At 43.4% G+C, this 26,534-nt stretch overlaps 1 protein-coding gene across 1 annotated transcript; it reads left to right on the top strand.

Annotated features, from left to right (window-relative positions):
- Positions 1–851: 851 nt before the first annotated feature.
- GPR132 (G protein-coupled receptor 132) lies at positions 852–13,443 on the top strand. The gene is made up of 2 exons (XM_066605818.1): positions 852–975; positions 12,179–13,443. The coding sequence occupies exon 2, from the start codon at positions 12,188–12,190 to the stop codon at positions 13,307–13,309; it is 1,122 nt and encodes a 373-aa protein (XP_066461915.1). The 5' UTR covers positions 852–975; positions 12,179–12,187; the 3' UTR covers positions 13,310–13,443.
- The last annotated feature ends 13,091 nt before the right edge of the window (positions 13,444–26,534 follow it).

Genomic DNA, 26,534 nt, shown 5'->3' with positions numbered 1-26,534 from the left:
AGGTCGCTAAAATGAGTACCCAGAGTGTCACTTTAAGAGCATTTCCCCTTATAGTACCTCTAAATATACTTATGTTGTCCTCTATCTGTTGCCTTGATATCTGTTTTAAGGGAATCTAAAAGAAAACTAATGGTCATTATATTGCCCATCAGAGTAACCAGACTCCTAAACAGGAATAACTCGTCTGATTTGCTGCTTTTAGTAATATAGGAAAGCTTAGTGACAACCCTTTTGGAACCCTTGTGGTGACCCTATCAGTTGTCACTCAGCTTTCACAGATTTAAATAAAATAACTGAATATAAAACAATGAAATGACTTAAAGGGGGTTTCCTACAACTTAAAATTGCATCACAATCGCTTCCCGATTACTGATGACCAAGACATGTGACAGAGCTGCAGCCAATCATTAGCGACAATAGTGACCTTCTATAGCCTCTGATTGGCTGAAGCAGTCACATGTCCTGGTCAGCATCAACCAGCAAGGACAGAGTGGTCGTTAAGCAATTTTAAGTTGTAGAAAAAAAAACCTTTCATTTCAGGCAAAAAAATATTGTTTTTCTTTGGCAAAGTAGTGTGGTGGGTGGTGGCACTCACATTTTCCACAGTGACAATTTATAAGAAATTCACATTTCTTTTTCAGTTAAAACTCAAAAAAAAAAGATTGAGATTAAAAACATAACTTTTGGCACTACATTGCCTGAATTTCAGTTTTCGTAGTGAAGATAAATATAAATTTTCAGCAACGGAAAATCAAGCAAGAAAGTCCAGAGAGAGAAGAAAAAAAAAAAGAGGATCGAGAGTTCATCAAATGACAAAGTGGAAAGTCCTATTCATCGTCTGCTGTGAGCAGCCATTCAATACGTCTGCGCTCGCTGAAAAACTTCCTGTTGTGCTAACGGATTCTAGACCTGTAGGAACAATATTAGAAAACGGAGAAACGAAGAAGAGTGGAAATGTTACATGCTCCAAACGAGGTATGCATTAATAATACACTTACTGTATGTCTCGTAATGCTCTTTAAGCCACTTCTCTATGCTCTTGACATTCTGATATAGTGGAGCTTTACTTGCCAAGTCTCAGGGCTGCATTAGGCTGGAGTTTCCTATACATTTTTTTTGCAAGTTTTTTCAGTTTTAACTATTGAATACCCATTGTATTCCAGAATAGTATTCCCCTGGACGATAGCTGTCACTGGGTGGAAACTCTCTCTACACAAACTTTGTAACTCCAGGCTTAGTTAGTGCCTTAAGTAGCTGGAGTTTCCAATTGTATCAAGTGAGTACTGTTATCAAGAGGAATGTACTAAGTTGAGAAAATGCATGTAACTCCTGCCTTACGAAAATGAAGTAGGTTTATTTCTAGCCATAAGTAAAGCTATAGATAGCACACTGTGATAGCACCATGGGGTGCCCAAGAGGAACCTGCTCTGCCCCATATAGAGACCACATGGCATGACAAGTTAGGCAGATGCATGCTCTGTATGTAGAAGACGTAACCACGTATATCTCTTGTTCATGGTAGCTGTATGGGATCACTATGGTAATAGAGTATATGCAGTGTATAATGCGTTCTATGTTTCTGTATCAATGCAAAATCACATTGTATGCGTTTAACATGCAGGAAGATTTGTTGCTTTGTAACTTGTGTATTAGAAACCAAGACAGTTATCGAAGTTCCCTTTTATGAATTTGTATTTCCCATAAGAATTCTTACACTACTTTTTCCACCCAAGCATTAGTCATCATGCGTTGGTTTTGGACATGCCGTCGCCCTACCCACATTATAGAGGGTACGCTGTCTTCTGTAATATGAATCTACCATTACGCTGCCTGCTAGGTGCACGTGCTATGTCCAGGGAGTAACATAAATGCATATGCCAGGTGCGCAAAAGAAAAAAGGTAGTGAAAGTATGTAACTACCCAATAACTCAACGACTGTGATCATGAACTTTCTTCCCTCCTACTAAGTCTTTCATGCATTATAACTTAGTTGGAAAGAGGGGGACAAGCCAACTTCCTCAGACTACAAGTCTTTGTTGAAACCATATTGCTACACTCCTTAAAGGGGTTTTCCCACAGATAACAATTGCTTCACAAACAATCTGTGCTCCCTGGTTGCTGATGACCAGGACATGTGACTGCTGCAGCCAATCACTGGCTATAGAAGGTCGTTTCTGTGGCCGGTGATTGGCTGCAGCAGTCAGATGTTCTGGTCAGCAGCAACCAAGAACGGCAGAGTGATTGTAAAGCAATTTTAAGTCTTGTGGAAACCCCTTTAAAATGCAATTCCACCTGCACCATGAGCAAGTGCAAACTATGCTATGACGTTACCACTTTGGGTGCTGAAGACCGGCATTGAAGTCTACCTTAGTGGGTAGAAGTCCATTACCAAATGAAACTCAATTCGGAACATTTTCCTCCCATAATGCCGCATGCTAGAACCTTACTATGGAATTTGGAATTAACAGTCGCTCATTCAAGACCTTCATTGATTAGCTAGAGCTCAGAATGAATGCAAAGAGTGTTTCTCTTTGGAGGACCTGGCATATTCGTGCATTACATGGAGAGTCTACTGATTTCACTGTGCGCCATGTAATGCTTCATTTTCCTTGAGATGGCGCTGCAGGTTAATTCAGCCTTTACTGTTGAGTTTTCCCACCGATATAAAGTGATCAGTGGGTATCCTAGCAGCAGGACACTCTGTAGCAGCTTATTTCCATAGAACTAAAAGGCAATTCCCAAAGTGGTACAACCAGTCTAAATCTTATTTTATAACTTCATGTTGGTCAGTTTTCGAATACTAAGTAAGGCTGGGTTCACACAGGGTGGATTTGCCGCGGAAATTCCAAGCGGAATTTCGCCGCGGCAAATCCGCCTGCGGCCGCTAATCTCGGGGTTAGCCAGCCATGTGGATGAGATTTCTCAATAATCTGGTCCACAAGGGACGGCCAATCCGATGCGGTAAGTCGGGCTGGAACCGCGGCTGCGGTGGCCGCAGCCGGTTTCAGAATATGCAGCATGTCTATTTTTTTTTTTTATTTCCGCCGCAGCCGCGCTTTCCTCTATGGGAGCGCCAGCCACAGGGGAAGAGCGAGCGGCCGGGCCGCTTCAAAGCCGTCGCGGGTTTTTCCGCGGCGGTTCTCCCAGCGGTAATCTTGCGGTTTTTGCTGCGGCCAAACCGCGGGATTTCCGGCGGGAATACGCCCCATGTGAACCCAGCCTAAATGGTTCCTTCTAGGAACAGCGAGTCTCATGTCCATAAGGTGCATGTATTTGCTATCACAGCTCAGCCACATAAGATGAATAGATCATCAGAAATGTTGTCATTATCCCCTTCACCGCCCTAGACCACCAGGGATGTTACTATAAACCTCTTCATGGCCTTAGAAGTGCAAGGATGTGGCAATTAACTCCTTCACTGCGTCAGATCCCCAGAAAGGAAATTATTAACCCCTTCACTACCCTAAGGCTGGGATCACAAGGGCGTAAGCTCATTTGTGCCACGTATTTGCGCAATGGGCAGTGCATATTTGTGCACATCTGCTTGTTTTACCATCCCTTTTTATGTGCAAGTATTGCGCATCTGCGTGCAAAAAAAACACGCAACCATGCTCCTGTTAATTGAAACGGGCAATAACATTTATTAGTTCAATATGTGTTATTTTGCAGGAAAATGAAGCATGCTGTACAAAGAAAATACACATGCAAATACCCTAATGTGAACAAACCCATTGAAAACAATGGGTTCTATGTACTGCGTATAGCGCTGGCAAAATGCTGCGCAAATACGTTTGTGTGACACAGGCCTAAATCACAGGGGTTGTTACTGTTAATCTATTCAGTACCCTAGACCTTTTCTACTGTCTTTATTCATTTCAATGAACGAAGAGAAGAAAAAAGAAGGAGCGGAGTAAATCAGTAAACCGATGTTTTGGTCTGAAAATTGTTTTTGCTTTGTTTTTCTCCTGTCTTATTCTAAGTACGGGAGTGAAATTTATCGATTCTTGGCGAATCTAAGAGGTTTCAGCCAGTCCATGAAACGTCACCCCTTCCGGGGGGGACATGCAAGTACATGAGATAAATGTAGAAAAAATTGTGGTTATAGGCGCAATGCCTTTCAACTCAAAGAGGCATGAGACGTGTGTTTGAGCTCGACTCCTGTTTTTATTGAAAACAAATCTAGCATATAGACGCGTTTCGGGGCTGGTGCACCTCTTCCTCAGTATTTTAGCTGGGGATACACAGCCAGCAGTGGTGTGTTCTCTTTGCGGAGGAGTGGAGCATTGATTTATTAATTTTAAATACATTCTTAAACCATGTCCGATACATTTTCTGAATGGTTCTACAGACTTTGTGTTAGGTATAGGGTTACCGCTGGGGGAGCTCCGGCCGGCGGTTGCGCTCGGTTCCTCCTGACGCCGTGGATGGCAGTGCGGGCGGCCCCGGTCGGGGTTCCCTCGTGTTGGTGATTGCCCGCTCCCGCCGGCGACACGTGCCCTGCCGCACTCAGGGACGTGCTCTCTCGGGTCGGCCAAGCAGCTCTCTGTATAGAACACGGCCCCAGGGAGAGCCGGTCTTATCATCTACCCTTTTCCTTGGGTTCCCTGTCACTAGGTCAGAGCAGGGACCGCCACCCAGTTGGTGCCCTGGGGATTAGCCCAGGGGGGCAAGTAGGTAGGGATATGGGAGTGGGCTGTTGTAGGGAACCCCCCTGGCCATCTGTACCCTACCAGCCCAAACACTTTTGTTATTGTATCTAGTGGTGCAGTAGAGCATTGCTAGCAGGGGCTTAGCTCCAAGAATTGCAGAAGTAGCAGTCACACGCTAGCCCCAATACCTGTGACTGAAAGAGAAGACACCAGTTTTATAAATGCTAGATAGTAGATGGAGGCCCTTTTACAGATTTTGTATTGCAGCCCAGGAGCATCAAGTTATCCTCCTGGACTAAATACCAATATTCTTTGACCATGATTAGGAACAGTTAGGCCAATGACACACCAGCATATTTTGACCGAATTTATGCATCCGTAATACGGACATGCGTCCCAACCTCACAGTGGCTATGCTGACTGACCTAATCACTGAGCATCATAGGAATGTAGGATGCTTGGTATTCACGTCAGGATACCCGTGGTTAGGCTGGGCGCACATCCGTATTACGGATGAATAAATACATCTGGAATATGCAGGAGTGTCACTGGCCTTATGCTCTAGGAAAGCCAATGGCCCATATTTACTAAGCAGTTTACAAATGTTTTTAGTGTAAAGTTTTCCATAAAAGTTGAACTAAATTTGCACAAAATTTGTGATTTTTTTCCATTGTTCTCCAAGTACATATAGTTTAAATCAATTTTATTAAGACAAAAGCCTGAAATTGGTGCAAATTACAGCGTAAATCAATGTGTCTGCTCATAGCAGATGTAGATTTGATTCTCTACATATTAGCCGGGTGCACACTACCCGTGTGTGCGAAATGGAACCCTAAAGGCTTGGGCGCAAGATGCATCAGACAGGACATGGACACCTGTCTGTGTGTTGTCTGAATTACACGGACACAACTCGTAGACATGTATTAGATTGTCCTACCCCTCATCTGTGATATGGACAGTAATATATCATGCAATGAGTTTTTTTCTGACGACCATTGGTCTACATGAAAAAAACATCCATGTGCATAGCCCCATAGGTTATAATGTGGCCATGTGCTGCCTGTGAATTAACACATCTGGGACTAATTAGCAATTTCAATTGGTGTGTTTGTTTGCCCTGCGCTAATGAAGATGCCCTGTGTGCAGAAAATGTACGGCAAAATACCCCAATGCACATGCAAAAAAAACTTTGTTCAGTGCGCAACTACATTACACTGGAAAATGCCCGATTGCGCTTACGCTCGTGTACACCTGGCCTAAGTATATGGTGTTTTTTACAAACCCTTAAAAACGCCACAAAAAAACTATGTGTGACAAAAACTTAAAAATTAAAGCTAAGAGGATGATATTGTCCCTTAGTTTTACCTAATGGAATGTAAAATGCCATAAACGGGTATCTGGATTGGCTAACCCCTTTTTGAGAACCAATATCTAACTGTTATATCAACATTGAGCTTGCTATACCTATTCGACAATGATATCCTGTAGTAACTAAAACTCTACTATGTGTTCATCCGGAGTGGGGAGACGGTGCTAAACCCACATTGTGAAAGAGAGCTGCGGTCTTCGATGACTTCCTGACCTCACTCATTCGTTCTATAGTCACTTAAAAAATGATAGATAATCTAATATTATATGATGAGACAACAGGGAATTGCACGATATTATTGTAACAGAGAAGCTCGCCAATGCTAACATTCTGTAAAACATTTTGCTGCTTGTTTTTAGAAAATGATCCATGACCTTTATGTGAATATCAATACAAACATAACACAAATAGAAAAGTACTGTGAGATAAACAGAACGAAGACCTCCCAAGAATATGACAGTCTTATTTTTAGCCTGGTCTGTCCTAAGTTTTCTCTAACAAACTTAGCTCAATATTGTAAAAATATGTAATAGCAATATTACTAATTTATTGTAGTCTTAAAAGGTTTTATTTAGATAATTTTTTTTAAGTTGCCCATGTTCAAAAATAATAAGAGGCTATGCTTCCCCGTCCTGGGTCCCCAAAACTCCAGCACCACACGTCCGTTTTCCTGGCAATCTGTTTTCAAGTTGCAGTCAGCCGATTGACTGAATGTCACAGACTGCTGCAGAGCTAAGTAGTCAATCTCGGAGGCCTGTGATTGGCTACACTAGCCTGTGACCTTCCGATCACAGGCTAATGCAGCCAATCACAGGCCTTCACAATCTGATGCAGCCAATCACAAACCTTCTGTTCACAGGCTGACTCTGTAGCTTGTACACAGAATCAGCGGGATGCAGGAAGATATGGCTCTGGAGTTGCAGGGACCTGCAAAGGGTGAGTATAACCTCTTATTATTTTTGGGCATGGGCAGCTTAAATATTTTATTTCAGAAAAAAACCCTCAAAGCATAGAATCATAGAATGGTAGAGTTGGAAGGGACCTCCAGGGTCATCGGGTCCAACCCCCTGCTCAGTGCAGTTTTCACTAAATCATCCCAAACAGATATTTGTCCAGCCTTTGTTTGAACACTTCCATTGGAAGAAAACTCACCACCTCCCGTGGTAACCTGTTCCACTCATTGATCACCCTCATTGTCAGAAAGTATTTTCTAATATTTAATCTGTGTCTTCGCCTTTTCAGTTTATCCCATTGCTTCTAGTCTTTCCTTGGGCAAATGAGAATAGGGCTGATCCCTCTGCACAGTGACATCCCTTCAGATATTTGTAGATCGCTATTAAGTCTCCTCTCAGCCTTCTTTTTTGCAAGCTAAACATTCCCAGATCCTTTAACCATTCCTCATAGGACATGATTTGCAGACTGCTTACCATCTTGGTAACTCTTCTCTGAATTTGCTCCAGTTTGTCTGTTTTATTTAAAGTGGGGTGCCCAGAACTGGACACAGTATTCCAGATGAGGTCTGACTAAGGAAGAGTAGAGGGGGATAATTACCTCACATGACCTAGACTCTATGCTTCTCTTAATACATCCCAGAATTGTGTTTGCCTTATTGGCTGCTGCATCACATTGCTGACTCATGTTCAGTCTATGATCTATTAGTATACCCAAGTCTTTTCCGCATGTGCTGCTGCTTAGCCCAATTCCTGCCATTCTGTATGTGCTTTTTTCATTTTTCTTGCCCAGATGCAGGACTTTGCATTTCTCCTCGTTAAATACCATTATGTTAGTCACCACCCACTGTTCAAACCTTTTAAGCAGATCTCCAGGTGTTTATTTCGCTCAGTATATATGTGACAGTTATGAAATGATCGACTTTTTTCACTAGTGCTTTAGTTATTTGTGTGGTCCATGCACTATTAAGCTTGGGGTGGATTTGTACTTATATAGTAGACAAGCTGCAGCATAAAACATGGGGGACAAAGAGCACTAGTATCAGTATCTAAGAATGACTGATCATAGACTCTAAAAGACATAACCCCACTATATATGTTGCAGCACTGCCGCCAATTTCACAATGCATCTTGCTTTCCAATTTTCCACCTTGATGGCGATCTGATATGTGGTCATGTGGCCACGGCACAGTACTTCCTGCTAGTGCAGAAGCACGGTTATTATCAATGTGTATGCACGATGCAGAATGGCACTTGAAAAGGGCAGAATTAGCGCTGGCATGGAAGCTAGAGCTACTGTTAATGGGTATTAACCCTGCTGGTTGGAATCAGAAGTGCTGTGGTGCCATATCCCGCACCACAACAACACATGAAAAACAGTAATGTGAAAACAGAATAAAATTGCAAAAACAGCTTGAGGGGTTTGCTAAAACTGGGCGGGAGCTCCGGATTTGTACAAATCACCCTTGGGGCTTATTCACATGAGCAAATTTTGGCCGCCGTATTCACGGTTGGCTGATATATGCTACCATCTGATGCATTGGATTGCAATGCATCAGACGACACGCGTATTCCCGCGGTATAAAAGCATCCGGCTGGCCAATATAGTGTTGGGCGCTTTTATGCCGGGCAGCTAAGATAGTCCCGAAACCATCTTTCTGCCCGGAATACCTCGACCGCTGCATAGACTCCTATAGGAGCCAATGTCAGCGGCCAGAGAAGGAAGGTGGGAGGGAGTTTAGCAGCGTGACTGCTAAACTCCCTCTCCCTTCTCAACTTCCCTCTGGCTGTTTGCAATGGGAGGTGGCAGAGCTAAGCTCTGCCCCCTCCCATTGCTTGCTGCAGACAAGAGGTGGGGAGGGGGTAGGAGCTTAGCTCTACCCCTGCCCTGCCCCCATTGTAAACAGCCTGAGGGAAGGAGAGAGGAGGTGAGCCAGTGGTGGGGAGACAGCTTAGCAGAACGGGCCTAGGACTGGGCCGTCTGAATGGGCACACAAACGTTAGATTTGTGCGCCCATTTACCCATTTTTACTGTGCTGTCGGGCGCACGTAAAAACGTCTAAGACCGTGTAAAAGAGCCTTTAGGCCGGGGGCACATGAACCTTGTTTATAAGTTGCATACTTATGCATTAACACGTCCTATTTCTCATCCATGAAATAGACAATAGGGCATGTGATAAGTTTTTTTTCATGTGGATCATCAGTTTGCATGAAAAAACATCAATTTGCATAGCCCCATAGGCTCGTGATTTAGCACAGACAACCCCAAATACACTAGTGCATTTCAGAAATCTTTAAGCGGCATTAGGCCTCCTGTCCACGGGCGATACGTCACTGCATTATTCACGGCGATAATCTGGCCGCGGGTACCGCAGTGAACACTTCCCATAGACTTAACTATGGGAAGCGCAGCCCGACGTCCACGAGTGGAGAATCATAGTGATTCTCAGCGGTGAGCCTATCAGATAGGCTCACCACGGAGACCTGTTATTTCTCCCCCCTGCTCCCCCGCCGCTAGCGATATTTCACCTTGCCCGTGGACAGGCAGCCTTAAAGGTTTTTGGGCCTCTTGCTTAGTGCTACAACCATTATGTAACAGGAATCAGTAGCAGCCCACCTCAGAATTCCCTACAATGTTGTTTTAATAAAGTCATTAAAAATAATTATATATTACGTTTTCTAGAATAATTTTTTTTTTTGATGTTCACTTTAACACATTCCATTTTCGGTTTGCGCTACAAGAATGACTGCATTCGATGTTTAAATTCTGCGACTGGTGTCCACATGCATCACACAACTTCTCAGAGGTATTAAAAATATTAGTACAAAGTGTACAAGGTTTCACGTGTCTAGATTCTGTATCAGTCAGCTCATCTCTGTGGTTCCTTTCGTGCATTTCAACTTTAGTTTCCAAACCCGTAAGCCAACCCATGTTATAAAAAGATAACTGTAGTCTCACAGGTTTACGAGAATGACATTCGTAGACATTTGTTTAAATGAGAAACTGTTAACAATCAGTTTACTCATCACTATTTTTTTTGGTAATTCACTTTTTATTGAAAAGTTTTTTTTTTGTACAAACAGTTGTAATTATACTTAAAACTTAGAAGATCCTCTGCCTATAAACATTATACATTTTTGGTTGTTGGTAGATCCCAATCATTCCACAAGCTCTTTATGTTATGCTTTAAGGCTTTATTATTTAGCTATAGGAGCCTGATCGAGATCTCCACCGACCATGATATTGTCAACATCATAAACCGTAACCGAGTAAAACGGGAGGGAGGGGACAGCGCCAGTGTAAAACCAGTACCAACAATTGTATTGAGGGAATTATCCCTTGTTGCGCAGTCGCCTCCCCCCATTCTAATTGCCTCCACCCCCGCGCCCCCCCCCCACGCCACCTCTTCTCAATTTTTAGGATATACACCTTATTTCTCTATGTAGGTGATCCGCGAGAGGAGGGCACCGAGCCAACCGGGGGGATTGACCAGAGCCCCCGTCCCCGCTATAGTCATCTTAAGTATTACAGAGGGGAGCAGCAGGCGAGGAGGCCATAACCATGAAGATTATCATCAAATCAGCAGAGGACCAAATACTTGGTTGTTAAATTCGATATAATATTAAGAAAAGAAAGTATAAGAGATGGGGGGGGGGAGCTGATTTGGGGAGGGGGGGTAAGGAAGGGTAAGGAAGGGGGCCTATGGGGATTTGAATATGATTCCATCCAAGAATTTACTTGTGTTAGTGTTGTGATCTGTGTTTCATATTTTAGAAGGGTGGTAAGTATGTGTTCTCGTCACTTTCATTCTCACTTCCCTCCTCAGTATGTGTATGTTTCCTCTCGTTGCTTTTACCAGGGGTTGAGGGTAGTTATAATGTGCTGTAGTCAGCTACATTGTATTGTATTATATGAGGGGCTTGTGTATTATAGGATCCTTTTGCTGTATATTTAGGTATCTGGAGTAGTACTCCGGTTATAGTCTATCCAGGGAGACCAGGTTTCAAGAAACTGGGTATATGTTAAATTTGTCCAGCTAAGGATTTCTTCAAACTGATGAATTTGGTTCAATTTCTCTTTCCATGACTTTATAGATGGGGGATCTGTGCTTCCCCAATGCAGTGGGATTAAAGCTTTTGCCGCTGCTCATCACTAATTTTTGAACCACAATCAGCACATCCGTGTCCATAAGATATCGAATACTAGGCTTCATGCAGACAACAAAGCCGCGCAATATGGTGGCAATCAAAATTTCTGTAACTCGTAGGCCACTTTCACACAGCCAAGAAAATCACGCAAAATTCACAAATCTCACACGCATATAAATACCATTCTTTTGGTTAACAAAAGATTTTATTGATTTTGAAAGGGTTATATCATTCAAGCGATTTCAACATTACAGTCAGGTTTTAAATCAAGGGGTTACAAAGTGATCAAGAATGACAATAAAGTTACGTAACAAATTTCTTGAATAACATTGTTTCTTTAATAACACTGTCCCCCAAGATAGAGATAAAAGGAGAAGGCAGAATTCAAAAGAAGAAATGGGGGGACAACAAGGTAGGGGGGGTGGGGAGGGAGGGGCACATGAGGGATGAGTTGGGAGAGGGAAGGAATAGGGCTGTGCTTATTACTTGTCATATAATAATGTCAGGATTGGAAGATTTACATGGGCCCGTCTACTGTTCAATACGATAGTTATGATCCTTCATAAAGTTGTTGGTGGAGCGGAGGATGTGCTTGATGGTAGACTAGGGTCTATTGGGTGGGTCTGGGATCGAGCATACCCCATTCTTTTGAATCACAGCATGTTCTATCTTTGGGTGTTCCCTCGGAACGCATCACCCATTGTTTTCAATGGGGCTCGAAAAAACATTGCACATTGAACGGGAAGCAGTTGCCAATGCTCCGCTGCGGCTGACACAAAAACACCTCGCATCCGCCGGTACATCGCACATGCATGATATCGGGCCGAGTTTCAGTGCCTGATATCGCGCTCAGCCTTGTGTGGGACGCCGTACTGAGAGCAATAACATTTAACTTCAATGAGACTGAGATATAATAGCAGATACAACCCATCAACAGAAGAGGCACTGTTTTTTGAACGAAAGCAGCCATGTTTCCAATCCTGTACGCTGACAAACATTGAAATGTATTTTTTCTTGACCTTGTATATCTAACTTTTTTTTAAATCTCTGTTTATTTCTAGTAGCCAAAAATGAAGCAAGAATTAGCAGGAGGCAATGTTTCTTGGGACCTAAATACTACAATAGTGACATCAACCAACGGCACAAATCAGTCACAAGGATGCCAGCCGCCCTATGAGGATAGCGCCATTTTTATCATTATACTGTATAGCATTGTTCTAGTGATTGGAATTCCGGCTAACATTTTGACCTTATGGCTGACACTTTTACAAATATGGCGGAAAAACGTGCTGGCTGTGTACCTGTTCAGTTTGTCTCTAAGTGAGCTTATGTACCTCGGGACAATTCCCCTTTGGATCCTGTACGTAAAAAACGACCATAAGTGGCAATGGGGGCCAACGGCCTGCAAAATTACAGGATATATATTTTTTAACAACATATATATTAGTATTCTGCTTCTGTGTTGCATTTCAGTAGATCGCTACTTGGCAGTGGAATATGCCTTGGAGTCCAGGGGAGTCCGGAGGCAAAAAATTGCCATACTTGTGACCGTGGTTCTTTGTAGCTCGGTGGCACTTATTCATTCCACAGTCTTCTTCATCAGTGATGGTGACCAAACGGAAAACCAAACCACTTGCTTCGAAACCTTGCCTATACCGCCATACATAGCCCATTTCTATGTTGCTAGGTTCATGGTTGGATTTTTAATTCCTCTTTTGACTCTGATTTATACCAATTCTGTGATAAAAAGGAGAATCGAGACCAGTTGCAGCTTCACTGATCAGCAGAAGACCAAAGTCAAGTATCTAGCTATCACTATAATAATCATATTCATGATCTGCTTTGCTCCATATCATTTTGTGCTGCTTACCCGGGCTATTGCTTACTACTTAAAGGAGCATTCTGAAAACTCCTGTGCTTTCGAAGAGGAGATTTATACGGCTTACTCTATATTTCTTTGCCTGGTTACCGTAAATAGCATCGCGGATCCTTTCATCTATGTACTGGTCAGCGAAAACATAAGAAAAGATATATGTAAAGGCATGAGAGGCTGGAAAAGACAACTCTCCATCAATACCAGGAGTGACAGTACCTATCCCCATATTCACAACTCTAGAGATCAACACTTGGACAAGGAATATTCGACACAAAGTGGACTTGGAATAGCAGATATACTGCAGGAGAGAAACTAATCCAATGGTGCAAATGTTTAAAGCTTTGTGAAGCTCATGATTTTTTACATAATTTATGTTATTTATTTTATGCCAAATATGTGAATATCCATCAACGCTCTCTTTCCCTACATATCCAACAATTAATAAATTCCAGTGGAAATAATACTGAAGCCTTGTAGACAACTTAATTTCATGGTAGGTACTGTATATAACAAAATTGTACATGGTGGTAACAGTGTATGTTGGATTTTATCAAGGGGGTTCATGGGTGCACTGGCCGGACAGTACTCCCATACAATTGTGAGTCATAGTACCCCTACAACATTGCTGGCTATAGACTGTACCACCACAAGAACACTAATAAAAGTTCAAGATCCTTAGCCCTTATTAAAAAAAAGCAATTGCACCCTGGGAGGAACCCACAGAAAAATAACAGGCATTGTAATCCAGGCAACCACAGTACGCTTATAGCAAAGATAGCCATGTGCTACAATAAGGCCCCCTGTCCACGGGTGAGGTGGAATATCGCTAGAGATATTCCACCATGGGGTAGGAGGGGGGAGTACTGACAGGTCTCCGAGATGCAAATCACAACAAAATAGGTCCGCGCTCCGGGAATATGGCACTTCAATACTTTAATCTTCACTTCACAACGCGTTTCATCCCTTTAAAGGGACTTTTTCAAAGGGATGAAACGCGTTGTGAAGTGAAGATTAAAGTATTGAAGTGCCATATTCCCGGAGCGCGGACCTATTTTGTTGTGATTTGCATACATTTGTATTGAGCGGCTCTCTGCTTGAGAGACGGAGGAAGAACACGGCTCCCCAGCTGACTGGCCCAGCAGGACACCAGGGGATTAAAGGCACAGGCGCACACATATATAAGAGAACCTGGATAAAGAGTGTTAGTGAGGATCCTAACAAACAGGATCTTCACTAGACACCGGGTGAGTGAGATATAATTTTGTATTTACATCTGCTTTACGATCTCTCAGTACACTCTGGCAGCGCTATCCTAATTTTTTCACAGGTCTCCGAGATGAGCCTATTTATAGATAGGCTCACCATGGAGAATTGTGGCAATCGCAGCATGCCGCGATTTAAATCCCACGAGCGGAGAATTGCTATGATTCGCCGCTCGTGGACGCCAGCGCTGCGCTTTCCAAAGTAATCCTATGGAAAGCTTTACAGAGAATGATCCGTGGGCGATTTATCACAAGTGGATCATCACCTGTGGACAGCAGCCTAAGTCAGTAAAAGTGCCCAATATTTAGAATCAGTCATAGTTTCCTTCCTATATCAATCCCAGCCACAGCAAATCCATCTCGGATAGCTTAGGCTTGTCTGAGCAGAAGTGTTGCAATACAATGAAATAGATCACAGACTGAACATGAGTCAACAGAGTGATGAAAGCAAAAAAAGGCAAACACAATCCTGGGATGTTTTAAGAGAAGCATAGAGTCTGGATCACATGAGGTAATTATCTCCCTCTACTCTTCCTTAGTCCAGTTCTGGGCACCCCAAATAAAAAAAATAAAAAAAAGACACTGACAAACTGGAGCAAGTTCAGAGAAGAGTTACCAGGATGGTAAGCATTTTGCAACTATGTCCTATGAAGAAAGGTTAAAGGATCTGGAAATGTTTAGCTTGAAAAAAAGGAGACCTAATAGCTGCCTACAAATATCTAAAGGGCTGTCACAGTACAAAGGAATCAGCCCTATTCTCATTTGCACAAGGAAAAACTAGAAGCAATAGGATAAAACTAAGAGGGAGGAGGCACAGATTAGATATTAGAAAAAAAAACCTTCTGACAGAGAGGGTGATCATTGAGTGGAACAGGTTGCCACGGGAGGTGGTAAGTTCTCTTTCAATGGGATGATTTAGTGAATCTTGCATTGAGTAGAGAGTTTCATCGATGACTCGGGAGGTCCCTTCCAACTCTACCATTCTATGATTCTACAAGTGATTATTGCTGATCATTGAGCAGTTTATTTCATTAGTATGTGCCCCCAAGGACAGCGGTAATGTGGCACACAACGTAACTTTACAGACTTTGGTCCTGCTATAAGCACATATTAGTTCAAGAATTTCCCTGAATACATAGTCTACACCTCCAAACCAATACTAGCACAGTGCCCATAAAAAAGAAATAGCAATGCTAGTGCCCATATAGTCCAAGCCATAGTCGTTTTTATGTAATCACACCCAGATTGTACACATTTTTCTACTACAAAATGCATTTGGTAGAAACAAAATATGCATAAATGACAAACTGAATAGGTGCACGTGTCATAAATTGATATCACTAGGTAACAAACAATTATCTTTTTTGTTCCTAGGAATTTAAGTTTGTGTTGCCTAGGTCACATGTATCTGGTAACGTGCCTTTACTGAGACAACACTTTTTTACCAATCAAACCAATATATTAGACGGCCCTATATCCAACATTCTATATCACTGCATGAATAGCACCTAACTGTGACAGATTGTGAACAAACATGTAATTGCATATGCATCTGTTTGTTTTTGCAAGCCTGGAGCTGCCTGGAAATCAGACAAAGTATTTGCATAAACTGATATGCAGCATTGGTTTTCCCATGGCCTTGAAAAGTTGCAAGTACTTGTATATGGGAGCCCATGAGAAAATCAATGCAGATACTTTGTCTGATTCTTTCCTGCAAACAACAAGAAGTATAGTTCAGATTTCCAGGCAGCACCAAACTTGCAAAAACAAACAGAGGCACATGCCGTGTGCAATGACACGTTTTTGTTTACAATCTGCCACAACTGGGTGTGATGCATGCAGTTATAAGGCCCATTTAGACACGATTATCGCTCAAAAGCAACTCTTCTGAACTATAATTGGTGTGTGCATTTACAAGGCAAGATGATGTGTTCACTTTGCATAAGCTCTTTAAGTAGCTAATTAGCTACCTAAGCGCTCATTAGTGTGTAAATGAAGGCTCCCACTGTATGCAGAAGACAGCGGGAGCGCTGTCTTCTGTATACAGCTGATGTGTTCTTGGAACGCTCAGTTGGCATACAGCTGAGCGCTCCGAGCAGGCTATGCAGAAGACAGCACTTTAGCTGCCTTCTACATACTTCTGATGTGTTCTCCGAGCAGGATACCAGCTGAAACAATACTATCAGTGGTATCCTGCTGAGAACTCAGCGCGCGGTGCTAATAAGGCTCATCACTGACTTTTAGCTTGCTAAAAGTTAGCGATGAGCGAATAATGCCCGATACCTGCGCATTTAGACACAACGATTATCACTCAAAAGATTGCTTTTGAGCGATAATCGTTGTGTCTAAATGGGCCTATGTGCAGCATAGGATATAGGGCCAGCTAGTTATGAACGAGACAACACAAGACTAGCATTAAATTCCCGGGAACAAGAGAAGAAAATTTGTGTTACGTAGTGCTATTTGTGTATAAAAAAATGTTAATGTTGGATTTGAATTAGATTTATTGATTTTTTGTAAACAAGAATAAGGGGGAAAAAAATAATCACATAATAGGATTTTTTCAAATAAATTGTTTTTGTAACCACTATAGTTGAGCTATTGTGTGTGCACTGATGTGGCTTGTACTAGTCTACATTACCACACTACATTATAACCTAAGCAGTTTACGCCAGAGAGTAGTCTGGTGGTAGAGGGTGCCAACAAATCATGTGCCCTGTGTACAGTATCTACCAGTAACTACAAGGGTAGTGCAACAAACTAAATCTTTGCTCCAGGTAAAGAAAAAACTAGCTAATGCCATATTAATTGGCTGTAATTACCATGCTGCAGTCCGGCTCCCCATTGGCTCCTGTTAGATGCCCTCCATCTGGAATTTCCTGTCTAGGTATGGAGAGTATGTACTAAAATACACATTAGGTTTTGCCGCAGGCATATCAATAACACCTCAGGTCATATACATTATAAATGAATTTTGCATACCCGAAAATTGCAGTAAAAAAGGGTATTCTCATGTTTTAATATTATGACATGTTATAACGATTTATGGTTTTTATCCTTTGGGATCTCCATCCACCTGCTAAAACGAGGGTACGGTTCTTCTGCACATTGGCGCCCCAGCCATTTGCGGTGTGCACAAACCTATGTCACGGCTCCATCCATGTATTGTATTTCCCTGCACCGTGGGATGGCGGGGAGTATTGATGCACAGGTGAAAATCAGTGAAGGAGCACTGCGGAGTCGTCATTCTGAGGATCATGTCAATCAGGAAGTGATGGCATATCCTAGCGATACATCATCACTGCCTCTAATGGGAAAACCTCTTTTAATATGATAATGCAGATGCAGTTAGTAGTTGCATTTCTTATACATACTTTGGCCACTAGAGGGCAATATCTTATCTATACTTCTGCCAATGCAGTTGTTACAGTAGAGCTACAAGCCATGACAATTCGGTTCTGTTCACATCGTGGTTTTTGTTTCGAATGGAAACCATACTGCACTGTCGGATCCATCACGTAACGGAGGCAAACTGTGCCCCACAGATACCATGTACTTATAATGGGGGTCATCAGATTTCATCGAGGTGTTTGTTGTTTCTTCTGGAAGATATAGTGCTTCTTTTTCCATCAAATGTGCAGGAACTGTGACAGCGACTTTTTGTCACCTTGCATAATGATGTTCTGCAGCAGCTGGGGTATGCTTATGATGCACATCGCTACAGCTGAACCTTACAATTAGTGTTGTCACCTCTTCCACCCAAGAAATGCTGGCAAAGTTTAATGCACATTTATACATGTCAGTTTGGTAGTGTGTTTTAGAGCGAGTAAGCACAAATCATATTTTCTTCCCTGACCTCTGCTCTTGGGGCTGTGCAGGCTGGCAGCCTGGGTACTGGATGCCAGTGTTTCTGGCTCTCTGCTATCACCAATACGTCACGTAATCCTGGCACTGCTGAGGTTCCTGGTCCATATCCAAATGGAAAGTCATCTGACTTTAAACGCATGTATGTCCTGCTACGTGTGGACATACCCTTGCATGGTTTGTACCACATCTATCGTGTTTTTAGACACTTTTCGATACTTTTTACAATTTGTACAAGTGGTGTGGCTTTGTGAAAAGGGACATAGCCTTAATGCGCCAAAAACGGTGTCAAATTTGTCCTAAACTTTGGTGAAATTTTTGCCGTAAGCTAAGCCAACTAATCAAAGTACTAACAACCACTTGTCTTTAAGTTACGTGCTCCGCCCCTGATCACGACAGTGACGTCATCAAGGGTCCGTCATCTCCAGTCAGTGAGTTACATGATCCGCCCCTAATCACATGACAGTGACATCATCACAGGTGCTATTTCATAGCATCTGAGGACATGGGTTGTTGTAGGGGTTGGAATACTAAAGAACACCTACAGCAACTGTGTGGTTTCAGGACCCATCATGATGTCACTGTCATGTAATCAGTCACCTGTGTGAGGAATCCAGGGTCACATGACCAGGGGGTGATCAGTAAGTTCAGGACTCTGCTGTGCTGCTTTTCATCCCTAGTGTATGAAGAATGTATTTAGCAGATCTGTCTGTGATGTACATGTAGCAGAGCTCTGTGTGTGACATGCATGTAGCAGAGCTGTGTGGCGCATTGCACCACCAAAAACACTGGTGCTATAATTTCCTAATAATTACTAGTAGGTGGCATAAAAGTAGACTACAAAGTCTAAAGATTTGCCAAATTTATCATTCAGCTTGAGCCACTGTGATAAACTGGGCAGATTTTTAGATGGTCTAAACTAAGGCTACACTCACACGAGCGTGATATTGGGCCAAGAAACTCAGGCCAATATCGCACTTGTCAACATGTATGTGTGTGATATATATATATATATATATATATATATGTCCGTCATGCAATTTTTGCACTTGGGGATTAAGTTTTCATGCTCTGTTATAAGAGCAGGAAAGCGGAATCGCCTGGGCAAACAGATCCATTTTACGACTAAACCACATGCCGCTGAACGAACCCCATGGATTATAATGGGGTCTATTTGGTTTCTGTTCAGCTGTCCAGCATTTTAGCAGACAAAATAGTCCTTCATGAAGGACTTTTTCTTCCCACATTTCATCCTGGATCTGCGACAGGATCTCCAAAAAGAGGCAAGCCCAAATAGAGCTACCTAATGCCTCAAAATAGTGAGGTATATTAAAGGGTGTTGCCTAAATCAGGCCCCCCCCCCTGCATGCAAGGCTCTAGATTTTCTAATGTACCTTTTTAAAACTACACTGTAAGAATAAAAAAGGGTATTCTGGTTTCAGCAATTAGTTTACGAGGCGGTACCCAAAAGAAACAGAAATCTTCTTGCACTGTGTAGACTTCTCTTACCAGGTGAAGGTCTTCAGGTGGTTGGTGCCTGCCCCAATCATCTTTTTACCCCCCAAGCTGGGTACTTATTTTACCAACCTCAGAAGGATGGAAGACTTAGTCAACCTTGTGCCGGCTACCTGAACCACGGGGGGATTGAAACCGCAACCCTCATGTCGTGAGAAAGAGCTTGGGACTGTGTTTCTGCTGCCCTAACACTGCGTGCCACATGAGGCAAACGCAGACCATTTTCTATTTGTATATACTGTACATTTTTCAAGAGGTTTTACTCATTGGATAAGTACAAACTTTTATGGGGCTTTACTATTGATAATCTATCCTCAGGAAATGTCATCCATAGTTGATGGGCGGGGGATTTGCCACTCGGAACCCCCAATGATCAGCTGATATTGGGCCAGCTGTCAGTGGGGATGAAACCAGAAGCTGACAATTCCATCCCCATTGCAGTATGAAAATTGCAAGCATAACTCCCATTGAATTCCAGAGTGGCAGATCAATTACTGATGACCTATGCTGAGAATAGGTCATTAATAATAAAGTCCCAGAAAAGGTACCTACCCGTCCACACACCCAGTGATCCTTGGCAGTTTTATACACGAGGCTCGTTTTTATTGTTGCTCAGACAAAAATTACATCTGGAATGAACAGGATATATGTGTAGTTTATAGCGGAATATAGTATAACCCTCCCCACTGCAATGCAGCCCATCCTTACAGTAGAATCTGTAGCCAACAGAAGAGTCGGTCCAATTCTTCAGGAACGTAAACCCCTCTTTCCTACACCAACTCTGGAGCCACTTGTTTAGCTCCCTAATCTCCCTCTGCCTTTCTGGTGTGACATGTGGTACAGGTAGTATCTCAGAAGATACTACTTTGGAGTTCCATGCCTTGAGCTTACATCCTAGTCCCCTGAAATAGTTTTTAAGGACCTTCCCTCTACCTCTAACCTTGTCATTGGCGCTAATGTTTATTATGACCATTAAGTCTTCACCAGCCCCTCCCAGTAATGTCAGCTCGATTTGTGATGTGTCAAACTTGAGCTCCAGAAAGACAGCACAACGCTTGACCATGCCGGTCTTTGTGGCAGATTTCCATCTGTCCCCCTAATAATGGAGTCACCCACTACCAGGACCATTGTAGCCTCTTCTGCGCTCCTATTCCCCTTCTTACTGGAGCAGACCTCCCCCTGGTGGTCAGTCATGTCGTGCTGCAGCAGTGCTAATCCTGTAATGGCATTCCCTTCATCTGCCAACTTTGCAAACTTATTGGTGCGTGCCATTTCAGGACTAGCCTTCCTGCAGCTCTTCCCTCTACCCCTCCTGTCACCCAGCTAGCTGCCTGCTCATCCTGCTCTCCCATACTACTATCTACCCTCACAACTACCCCAGTGAGTGTCGGCTCAGAGAGCAGCAAACTCCTTTCTATGATGTGAATGGATCTGTGTTACATGCTGCACCATTAGATGCAGGATCTGGGCTTTCAAAATCGCAACACGCTTGCATCTCATATAGCAGTATGCACCCACGAATGGCTGTTCAAGGATTGCATACATGACAGAAGATATACACTGGATCATGGAGCGCCTTTTACATGGGAATCATGCACATATTGCACGTACGTAGATGCCTAGTAATTTTTTGTGCCCAATATATGTGGAATGAACAGGATATACAGTGATCCCTTGGGTTAGGAGTGGCTCAGCTTACAAACTTTTTGACTTGGGAGCAGGCTTTCTCCCAAATTTTTGCTCTGATTAAAGAGCAAAAACTTGGGTTATGAGCCTTGCTCTCAATGGGGCCGCTGCTGCTGCCAGTGGCCCCATTAAAAGCAATAGCCTGCCGGCAGCCCCTGCAACGATTTTCTTTTTTTTTTTTTTTAAACTTTGCTTTATTTATCACATGAAATTTTCGATACAGAAAAGAAAGGTGTATGGTATTAGCATTCAATCATGTAGCATGTATACACTTATTTTGCTTTTACAGACATTTTCAGGGAAGGGCTTTAACCCCTCCTACTCCAGGGCAAAAGTTTACATCCTGGCAGCGGGGTACTTCCCGCAGCAGGGCGTAAACTTACATCTTGGGGATAGCGCAAGATCATAAGTGATCTTGCGCTATCTGGCAGCGGGAGACAGCAGTCAGTGATAGCCAGCCTCCCGCTGTTAACCCCTTCCCTATAGCGATCTATGATCGCGGCATGGGAAGGGTTCATAGAGGGAGCACACTCCCTCTGAAGTTGCCAGGCTCTCGCAATATAATCACAGAAAGCCGGTCTGGTTGCCATGGAAACAGGACGCCAGGTCCTGGCATCCTGTATTGCCATTGCCCATGATCGCTGTATTAAGCGATAAGGCATTGCAGGCGAGAAGTCCTGCGAACAAAGTGCAGTATGCAGCACCACGTAGGAATCTTTCAGAAGACCATTAGTTGAACTGAAATCCAAATTCCATCTTTATTAGTTAAAACTCCATCAGAGAGAAGTCCTGCAATGCCTTATCACAGCGATCATCGGTGCTATAGTGTAAGTCCCGCAGAGGGACACAGATTGATTTTTTTTTAACACAATGTACAAAAAATAAAAATGTAAAACAAAAACCACAACCTTTTTTAGGTGCTTTTTCTCATATTAGCATAAAAAAATTAAAATCCCACATATTTGTTATTGTCGTGTCCATAACAATGTGTACAAAAAAAAAAATTGCACATGCTTTGTATCCTGCACGGCAAAAAGCGTAAAACAATGCTAAAAAAACTGAGGCAAAATGCCAATTTTTAGCATTTTGCCTCCCCCCAAAAAACCACAATAAAAGCGATTTTAAAAAAAGCCGTATGTACCCCAAAATAGTACCAATAAAAACTAGAACTCGCAAAAAATAAGCCCTCACAGAGCTCCGTCCATGGAAAAGGGCATTCCAGGGCATTCTGACAGGAGTCATTCAGTTTTCTGTCTTGGCTATTGAGTGCAGAGAGGCATGAGGACTTCCTCCAGCCACGCTTTGTTTCTGCAGTTTGCAACACATATCTTTGGCTTCTCCCTTTTTCAGCACCCTAAAAATCCATCAACCTACACTAACTCTTCATCCTGCTGCTACCTCAATTCTGTGCCTATTACTACCATATATGCACCCATTAGTGTACCTGCAGTGTGATACGGAGCCCCCTAATACTTCCTAGCTATAATTACCCATAAAAATAGTGCCAGACAGTACCCCATATTGTCAGACGTTATTAATGCACCACACAGTTAAATTGGCACCTTTTGTACCCCAAACAGTACTAGTGCTCTTCTTGGTACACAATGTGATGTAAAATACTCAATACTTGTGCCCCTTTGTACTTCCACACAGTAATCATGCCCTTTTTGAGCCCACAGTCATGCTCCCTGGAAGTAATGTCCCTTGTGGCTCCTAGAGATAGTGCCCTCTTTTGCCCTTTGGACACTAAGAATGTCCCTTTATGGTATTTTAAAGAGATTGTCCAAGTTATATAAAAGGAGGTCTCAATAGGAGGGGGTTGGGAGGGGAGACGAGAGATTGTAAAATAACAATGCAGCTTGTTATCGAAACCACATGGATTTCTCCGATTTCACTGTATGGGCCAATTGGTTATTGAGAAGTGCATGCACACAGAGTAACTGAGACTGACACAATGCTTGTATCAAAACCAGTACGCTTCTGATTTATTAAGAGCAATATGATATATATACTCCAAGTGACGTAGCACTAGAAATACATACCCCTAAAGTCATAACTCATGGGAGGCTGTAAATTCTAATTATTTACATATGTCAACGCCTTAAAGGGGTTGTCCCGCGAAAGCAAGTGGGGTTATACACTTCTGTATGGCCATATTAATGCACTTTGTAATGTACATTGTGCATTAATTATGAGCCATACAGAAGTTATTCACTTACCTGCTCTGTTGCTAGCGTCCTCGTCTCCATGGTGCCGTCTAATTTCAGCGTCTAATCGCCCGATTAGACGCGCTTGCGCAGTCCGGTCTTCTCCCTTCCGAATGGGGCCGCTTGTGCCGGAGAGCTGCTCCTTGTAGCTCCGCCCCATCACATGCGCCGATTCCAGCCAATCAGGAGGCTGGAATCGGCAATGGAGCGCACAGAGCCCACGGTGCACCATGGGAGAAGACCCGCGGTGCATCGTGGGTGAAGATCCCGGCGGCCATCTTACTAAGGTAAGTAAGAAGTTGCCGGAGTGCGGGGATTCGGGTAAGTACTGGACGTTTTGGTTTTTTTTATAACATGCATCGGGTTTGTCTCGCGCCGAACGGGGGGCTATTGAAAAAAAACAAAAACCGTTTCGGCGTGGGACAACGCCTTAAGGTGTGTGTTACTACAAAAACATGTGATTTCCAAGAAACAGAGAAAATGAAACTTAACGGAGAATAAACTTAATATCACTGCTTGGCTTAAACAATGCGAAGAGGAGGGAATGTGCAGCTTCCCTTATCACAATGTAGAACTGATTTTGATATAGGCCTGTGGGAGTTACATACAAGAATCTAATACATTCTAGTGTATAATATGTACAAGTGAACAATTTAGCTGCTGCTATTTACCAAGAAGGAAGATATTCCAATATCTATCTCTCTCTATATGTGTGTTTGCATAGGTTGATGAGAGAAACATATGCAAAGATATACGAGTGGGTGCTGATAAGTATTGAACCTTACCCAGAAAAAAATTGCAGGGTGTATTTGTCTATATTCAATGACGCAAAAGTCAATTACTTATGATTTTAACTTATCTTTTTTTTCCGGTCCAAAGTGAATATGGCGGCATCTCCAAAGACGTTCAGTGTGGAAGAGCACAGGACCATAATCAAGACCTTGTTTCTCCAAGGACAAGGTGCAGAGCAGATCCATGATGAGATGTCACAAGCTTTGGGTGACCGCGGCCCTTCATATGCAACAGTTAAACGTTGGGTTGTAAATTTTAAAACTGGCCATTTTGGTGTTGAAAGTGAAAAACCCAGTGGAAGGCCTGTCTCCGGCTCTTTACCTGCAAATGTGAAAGCCATCCATGACATGATCATGGAGGACCACCGAATATCAGCCAGAAGTATTGCTACATATCTGGGTATATCACATGAGAGAGTTGGTGCCATTATCAACAACTTGGGAATGAGAAAGCTTACAGCCAAGTGGGTCCTGAAACTTTTGACAACCGAACAGACGCGGAGACATCAGTGGCTATTTTGGAGACTTTAGCAAGAAATGAGTCAGATTTCCTGGACAAACTGGTGAGGAGACATGGATCTACTGTTATGGTCCAGAGACACCTCCCCTCGAGCTGGCTGATTCTTCTCCTTCCTGTGACGTTACATACATTCACAGGCAGTCTCCTTCCTGCCCGGTAATGTACTCTACGTCACTAGCTCACAGCCTAGCAGGGAGTGCTGCGCTATTGCAGAGGCTGCTCATGCATGCTGTCTCTGCAACAAATCAGCATTCCCTCCTAGCCAGTGAAGGCTAGGTCACAGGGACACGACCATCACTGACCTCAGGAAGAAGAATGCCGGCTTCAAAATAAGAGGATCCAGCCGTCTGAAGGTGATGTGTCCCAGGGGACTGGAGATCAGTGAGAAGATGTGATAAGGAGTCTGGGAGGAATAGGAGAGTATAGAATTATTTTTTTTTGTAATGGCAAAACCCCTTTAAGTCCCCACTAATCCACTAATACTATCCCTCTTCTATAATTATATTGCACCCCTCCCCCCCTCTTACATAGTAATCAGGCCTCCATGAATGCTCCCTAATACTGTCCTCTTAGGCCCAATGCCCACATGTGGATCTGAATTGTGGAACATCTGCAAATCAAGCCACCCATAGGAAAGCATGGGTGTCCGCAAGTGAAAAAAGATACAGATTTGATTCACGGACCTTTTGGTCCGCAAAGAAGAAAAATTGCAGCATGCTCCATTTCACTGCAGATCCCACACATTTTCCATTGAAGTCAATGGAAGCCGTCCGATCCGCAGCCTGTCCACAACTCAATTGCAGACGGGCCGCAGAAAAGCAGGAGTTAAAAAAAAAAGTCCTCCACTGAGCACTGGCCAGCGCTTCTGCACACATCCACAGTGAAGAAAAGTGGGGAACCGCAGAAGCTCCAGGCAGGTAAGTAGAATCCCACAGAGTCCTGGGCTGCAGTCGGATTCTGTGGACATGAGGTCTTTATATTTTAATAACGCCCTCACTGAGTGCCCCAGAAAGTAAACAGAACGCTCACCCATTCACGATCAGTAGTCTTCTGTCCTCCTTGCACTGCGGAAGGCATATTAACTTTCTTCCCCACTTCTGCCCTAATCAGCAATTCTAGCAACCTGATTGGTTGTTTAGGTTGGCTGATTGACCAATTAGGTTGCTGGAATTGCTGAATAGGGCAGAAGTAGGGGGGGGGGGGGGGGGGGGGAAGTTAATATGCCTGCGGAAGGTACTGCGCAGGAGGCGCGGTGACGTCACTATATCGCGCCTCCTGCGCCGAGCAGACAGCCGCGTAAGGAGGTAAGACTACTCTGTACTGACCGTGAATAGGTAGTATGTGCGCACTCACCACAGCTGGAGAAGGAGCGGGAGGCCGCAGCCATTACAGAGCAGCGCCAAGCCGACTGTGAGGCCGAATGCGGCGGCACGCAGTGCCAGCTCGGACGGACAGCCCCACCAGTACACCAGCTCTCAGGCAGCCGTCTAATAGGCCCGGCCTATACAGCAACTTGTATGCCCTACCGCATGCAGCCGCAAACCATGGCTAATGTCCGCCTTATAACGGTGGGAAGACTAAGGAAACCGGTGTCCAGTCGTAGAGGAATAACCACAGCCATGTCTCCCCTCAGACCCCTTTGTATCCCCCATCCGCCGCACAATATACAGGGCGCCCTTTGTGCTGCAGGAGCCGC

This window comes from Eleutherodactylus coqui, chromosome 6 (genome assembly GCF_035609145.1).
Source record: "Eleutherodactylus coqui strain aEleCoq1 chromosome 6, aEleCoq1.hap1, whole genome shotgun sequence".
NCBI lineage: Eukaryota > Metazoa > Chordata > Amphibia > Anura > Eleutherodactylidae > Eleutherodactylus > Eleutherodactylus coqui.
Note: the sequence above shows the minus strand (reverse complement) of the source record. Positions and strands in the feature narration are given on the sequence as shown.